The following is a 6,000-nucleotide window of genomic DNA, read 5'->3' as shown; positions in this document are numbered from 1 at the left end:
AAGACAGCACAAACCAACTGTATGATTGTAAACTTTCATGTGTTATTTGCTAAGAAGGGGTGATTATCCCGTGCAATTTAAACTTGGTTATTTTAAGAAATTAAAAAAACTCTGTAGAAATACAAGAAATAAAAATGATTCTTCACATCCTAATACAATTTCCTTTGTAATTTCCATAAATGTGGTAAGACCTGTTGATAATATTGCAGAAATAAAGCTAAATTTTTCTTTACTCTAGTAACTAAAAAGTTACCATGAAAAAATAAGAGAATACCAAAAATACTTCTGATAATATTGCAGAAATAAAGCTTAAATTTTTCTTTACTCTAGTAACTAAAAAGTTACCATGAAAAATTAAGAGATTACCACAAACTTACTTCTGATAATATTGCAGAAATAAAGCTATTTTTTTCTTTACTCTAGTAACTAGACAGTTACCATGAAAAAATAAGAGAATATCAAACATAAATTTCCTGAAAGCCAGATATTTTCAACTATTCTAGTAACTAAAAAGTTACCATGAAAAAATAAGAGAATACCAAACATAAATTTCCTGAAAGCCAGATATTTTCAACTATTCTAGTAACTAAAAAGTTACCAAGAAAAAATAAGAGAATATCAAACACAAATTTCCTGAAAGCCAGATATTTTCAACTTACCTGAAGCTACAGCACAAGGTAGAATATGTGGCAAAGAGGAAGCTCCGAAAATATAGAATAATCGATTGATAAGTACATCTCCATATCATGCAATGTCAAATATCTTCCGAACCCTGTTTCATCCACCAGTCACCATATAAACAATTCCGTTTGTTTTGGACTTGTAAACATGCTTTCACTAAACTAAAATTCCTTTGGCTACAAATAAAATTGTCTTCATAAATCTGGAGAAAAGAAATTATTCTTTCAACTTTGCAATGTATTGCTTAACAATTTTAATAAATGACTTCCAAAACTCATTGCAAGTATGCAAAGTTTAAGAATAATTTGTTTGCCATTTTAAACAACTCACTTCCTGTAGTCCTTGTGATTCATTTTTTTGTCAGGAAATATCCAATACCTATTTTTTTCTAATGCTGACTGATAAAGTAACAGTTCCTAATTCAATACGTATCTGATAAATAAGAAATGATAACCTTACAAAAACTCTTAGGAAGAAGTGCAACACATGCAATCATTTGCTAGTTTTAAGAAAGATTGTTGGAAGAACTCATTGGGAGGCTATGCCATTAAATATAATGGTATACAATATATATTCTTCATGCATTAAAAATGTTCAAGGAAAGTTTGGCAAGAATCACCATTTCCGAAAGAAATAAATGCTTAATGCACCATCACAACTTGACTATATATATCTTATTCTTTTGACAATTGAGGCCTCAAAATCTGCAAAGAATGATTGGACAAACTGTATCAATAGCAGACTAGTTGGTTTATGAGGCAATAAAGGCCACACCAAATTCTATTTTTTTTTTTCCCCAATCATTAATATCAATACAGCTGCTTTACTATGGGTCAAGAAATTTGCAAACATTACAAAATTACTTATAAAACTTGAGCTCGGAGTCGACACAATCTTTAAACAAGTCATCCATTTCGGACAACCTCTCCATATCAAAGTTTTCAAGGCAGGCTTCAGTTTCTTGGACACATTTCCTCTCCAGGTCTCGAAGCGTCTCCACAATACTTCCTCCATTTTCTGTTGCAGCTTGTTGACGACGGTACAAGAGATGGGTACGGTTTACCTTCTTGGCAAATCGCGGGACAATCTGCGAAGAAAAATATACTGCACAGTCTTTTTAAAAATATTGAATATAAATAGATATTTCCTCTTTGGATAAAGATTTCTAAACCCTTTTTATTTAAAGAATGCTGTACATGCAAGCATTTATTTTTACCCTATTCTTAAATTACATTTTGGAATTATCTTTATAATAATCTATTAGCAACATACTACTGTACTGCATGTTATTTCTTAAATTTCAATTATTTGTGATAAAATGTAATTTACGATTTTACAAGAAACAGAAGTATCTTTTTAGCTAAAAAGTTACATTTATTTCTGAAAATAAGAATAAGGGTAGTGAAATATCTAGAAATATATAGCTGGATGAGAGTTGGGGCCAATGTTATAATATTGCCAAGCAAATATTCAATAAAGTTTTCTCTCATATATACAATTAAAATAAAGTGAGTCAGATCTGTCTGATGACCTCAAAGGCTCATACAGTTTACGTCAAAGAGCCCTGAGAACTAGGGTCACATCCCACACATGGGCCCTTTATGTTCTGCTGTAACAAAGCGGCTCAATCATGCCCCTAAGGTGCATTTAGTGGATCCATTTCTAGTTTATCCATAAACTGATACAGCCCAGCCTAAGACAAAATTGAAGTCTTTGACAGGAGAGCAGTGAGATTATTTGGCTGAACTTACCACCTGTTATTAGCTACCTCATTAGCAGTTTAACCCTTTTACCCCCAGGCTCTTTGGAAATTTCCAACCCTTAACCCCCAGGCATTTTTTTTTTTCAAGCACATTTTTCAATATATTATTTTTAAATTGCACTAACAGCCTTAATTTTTGTCATAGAGAGGTCAGGTTGGTCTCATTCTCTTGGAAAATGCCTGAATTTTCTCAAAAAATTATCAAAAATATGAAAAAAAAAAAATTTTATAGCCTTTTTTTGCAAGGACGTACCGGTACGTCCATGGGGGTAAAGGGATGGCTTTTGTGAAACGTACCAGTACGTCCTTTGGGGGTAAAAGGGTTAACAGGAGAGCGGCGAGGTAATTCGGCCGCACTTACCACCTGTTATTAACTACCTCATCAACATTTTCAACTGTTGTGCCAACTCCACTGAAGACAATCCTTTTTATAAAGAGCAAAAGCTTTTTATATGTGTATGAATAAATTACTTATTTATTTACACAGAGCCTCAAGCTCAGCAGAGATGGACTTTAAGTCCATCTCTATAAGACCACTGAAAGTAGTGAAGAAAGTCAGTATCTCAGTAGCCTTAAATGCCCCATATCATTTTCAAGTTATCAAGCATATATGAAACAAGAAAAAGCCACAAGTCCGAGGAAAGGACAATATACAACAACAACAAAAAATAGATTAAAGTTATTAACCCTTTTACCCCCATTGGACGTACTGGTACGTTTCACAAAACTCATACATTTACCCTCATGGACGTACCGGTACGTCCTTGCAAAAAACTGCTATTTACATTTTTTTTGCATATTTTTGATAACTTTATGAGAAACTTCAGGCATTTTCCAAAATAATGAGACCAACCTGACCTCTCTATGACAAAAATTAAGGCTGTTAGAGCAATTTTAAAAAATATATTGAAAAATGTGCTTGAAAAAAAAAAAAAAACACCTGGGGGTTAAGGGTTGGAAAGTTCCAAATAGCTTGGGGGTAAAAGGGTTAAATGAGTTAACCCCATTCACAAAAAAAAAGGGAGTTTCTAGGCTCCAGAGCCTTTAAATATGCAGCCCCGAGACTATATAATAAGCTCCCACGAAACATTCGAATGATTGAAGACATTAAGGCTTTCAAAAGTAAACTGAAGACTTTCTTATTTCATGAGTCCCTTGTTAGGCTGGGAGGAACGTAGAGAGTAGAGGTCCCCTTTTTGTTTTTGTTTCTTTGTTGATGTCGGCTACCCCCCAAAATTGGGGGGTAGCCGACATCAACATATATATATGTATGTAAAAAAAAAAAAAAAAACCCACACCGTAATTACTCAATGGTAACATAAAAGTACAATATTCTTTCTTATCTACCTTTGCTGGGTCTTGATCATCAGGAATTTTAGGACTCTGTATGTGTGGTGAAATCTTGACATTGCTAGTGAAGATGAATGGCTTGAATACGGAACGCTGAGGGTCTGGAGTCCCTGTGAACCAATGGCAACTAGGTCTTTGCGATCCTGTGCTCAACACCGAAACCTGGTGACACAAAGTAAAATTAAGCTCAAAACATACAATTGATGATACTGACAGCCTCTCATTCTTGCTTTTAGCATTAGAATTACTTTAGCAAATGCTGTTATTAGTTTTTAAAATATTTACAAAGACATTAATACTGTATAAGGTTAAGACGACGTAATTGAAAACTTTAAAAATACAATTTAAATAGAAGTGTATTTGTTTTCAGGGATTTTACAAATAATATTCCAATTTCATTATTAATATGTCTTATATTATGAGGGTAATACAGTACATTTAACTTATTTCTGCTTTTAGCACATACAGTATTCTATTATTTTAATTCTATATAGATTTTTTTTTTAAATTGTAAGCACTTATTTTATAATAATTAACATGCAAATTAACTTTGATATTTTTTAATATTAATTAAGGACAATTGAATCTATAGTTTCTTCTATTATATTCTCTCCTGGTCTTTTTTTGCAGAATTTAATGTTTATAATGAATAAGACTTTAATACCTGTGCAAAATTATATTCAAGCAACTTTCACAACCACTGGTCAACAGTTACAGTTAAACAAGAGACTGTACATATAATGCCTAAAGATTAAAACCAGAATAAAAAGGTATTTAAAAACTATACATATTTACAATAATATACAAATATAAAGTCAGCAGAAAGCTATTTACATAGATTACAAGACAGCTTAGACTCTCAACAAGATGTGACCATGAAACCTTTATTCAAGAAACTGATATACTTAAATATTTATGAGGTGAAGACAGCTAATATCTTTTATTAACAATACCACTGAATTTGCTGAACAACAAAGTCATGCAGAGTTATCTAAAGGAAGTATTTAGCTTAGAAATAGGACTGAGTCTTGAAAAAATTAAGATTATTTGCATGTTATGAATAACCTCCAGAAGAATTTAGGAAAGGTGTCTCCAAGTAGAGTACTAATTCTCTCACTATTCAGTAGATATCCCAATATTGATGAGCCATTTACTAAAATATCACCTCCAGAAGATAATAGAATTTAGGATAGGTGTTTCTAAGTAGAGTAATAATTCTCTCAATATTCAGTAGATATCCCAATATTGATGCCATTTAGTAAAATATTACTATAGCTAACTTGACTTTATTTTACCTTCAATGTCTCTGAGCTTCATAGTTCAAATTCAATTGTTTCCCTCAAGTTGCGATTAGGCATTGAATGGTCTCTTATGTCCCAGTGGCTATATCTGCTGTCTAGTCTTCAGCAGTTGACTCCTCAAATTGTTGGACTAAAAGTTTTGGTCGATTACACTTAACAGTGCCCTGGATATCAATATTGGGTACTGCTTTTCAATTTGCTCTTCATATGTGCCATTTAGGAATTTTAATAATTCTGATTATCCTTTCCATTCAACTCTTCCCAGATTATATCATTCACTGCATACTATGTATGCCATTCCTTTCACATTTTAATACCAAACATTATTCTATCAAGTTTTATTCCACCTTTTCCCAAGCTGTAGAATGGTATTTTCAATCAAATAGTTGAACCTATGTAACGTCAGCCTAAACTAGTGCAAATGCTTTTTTATTATGCAGTTTTACCAAAGACTTACTTCACAGTCTACCTGTTAGCTATCTTAACTACATTCTACTGTATAAACTTGTTATTTTTCTTGCTAATTGTATATCTTTTACTTATCCGTTTCTCTCCCATAATGAGCTACTTTTCTTGTTGGGGTCATTTGGCTTTTAGCATTCTGCTCTTCCAACTTTGATTGCTGCTTAGGTAGTATTGAAGTTGATAAAGTAGTGGTTGGGGGGTTTCCCCTAAATACTAATTAATACCAATAATTGCTCTATAATAAAATCAGTCATGGGACTCAAATTTTACTTTGTAACCCTCAAGTTGCATTAGCTTCTTGGATGAAAAGAAGGCTTATCAAAAATGCAAGTAAGAAAGACACCTATTCTGAGGAAAACAGCAAAGACAGGAATATTTTGATTCTCATGGAAATGAAGATTCTCTAGTTTGGATTCCTTCATTAGACTTATGTCTACTTTA

At 32.5% G+C, this 6,000-nt stretch overlaps 1 protein-coding gene across 3 annotated transcripts in view; it reads right to left on the bottom strand.

The window, feature by feature from the left end:
* Window positions 1-575: 575 nt before the first annotated feature.
* The window catches only part of LOC137614420 (secernin-3), a 58,362-nt gene continuing 52,937 nt past the window's right edge, over window positions 576-6,000 (bottom strand). For all 3 annotated transcript variants that reach the window (XM_068344229.1, XM_068344227.1, XM_068344228.1), the window contains exons 7-8: window positions 3,791-3,955; window positions 576-1,768 (exon numbers count right to left, since the gene is read on the bottom strand). In XM_068344229.1, coding sequence (XP_068200330.1) covers window positions 1,541-1,768; window positions 3,791-3,955 — 393 coding nt within the window. In that variant the 3' untranslated portion in view covers window positions 576-1,540. The remainder of the gene's footprint in view (window positions 1,769-3,790; window positions 3,956-6,000) is intronic.

This window comes from Palaemon carinicauda, chromosome 20 (assembly GCF_036898095.1).
Source record: "Palaemon carinicauda isolate YSFRI2023 chromosome 20, ASM3689809v2, whole genome shotgun sequence".
Taxonomy (NCBI): domain Eukaryota; kingdom Metazoa; phylum Arthropoda; class Malacostraca; order Decapoda; family Palaemonidae; genus Palaemon; species Palaemon carinicauda.
Note: the sequence above shows the minus strand (reverse complement) of the source record. Positions and strands in the feature narration are given on the sequence as shown.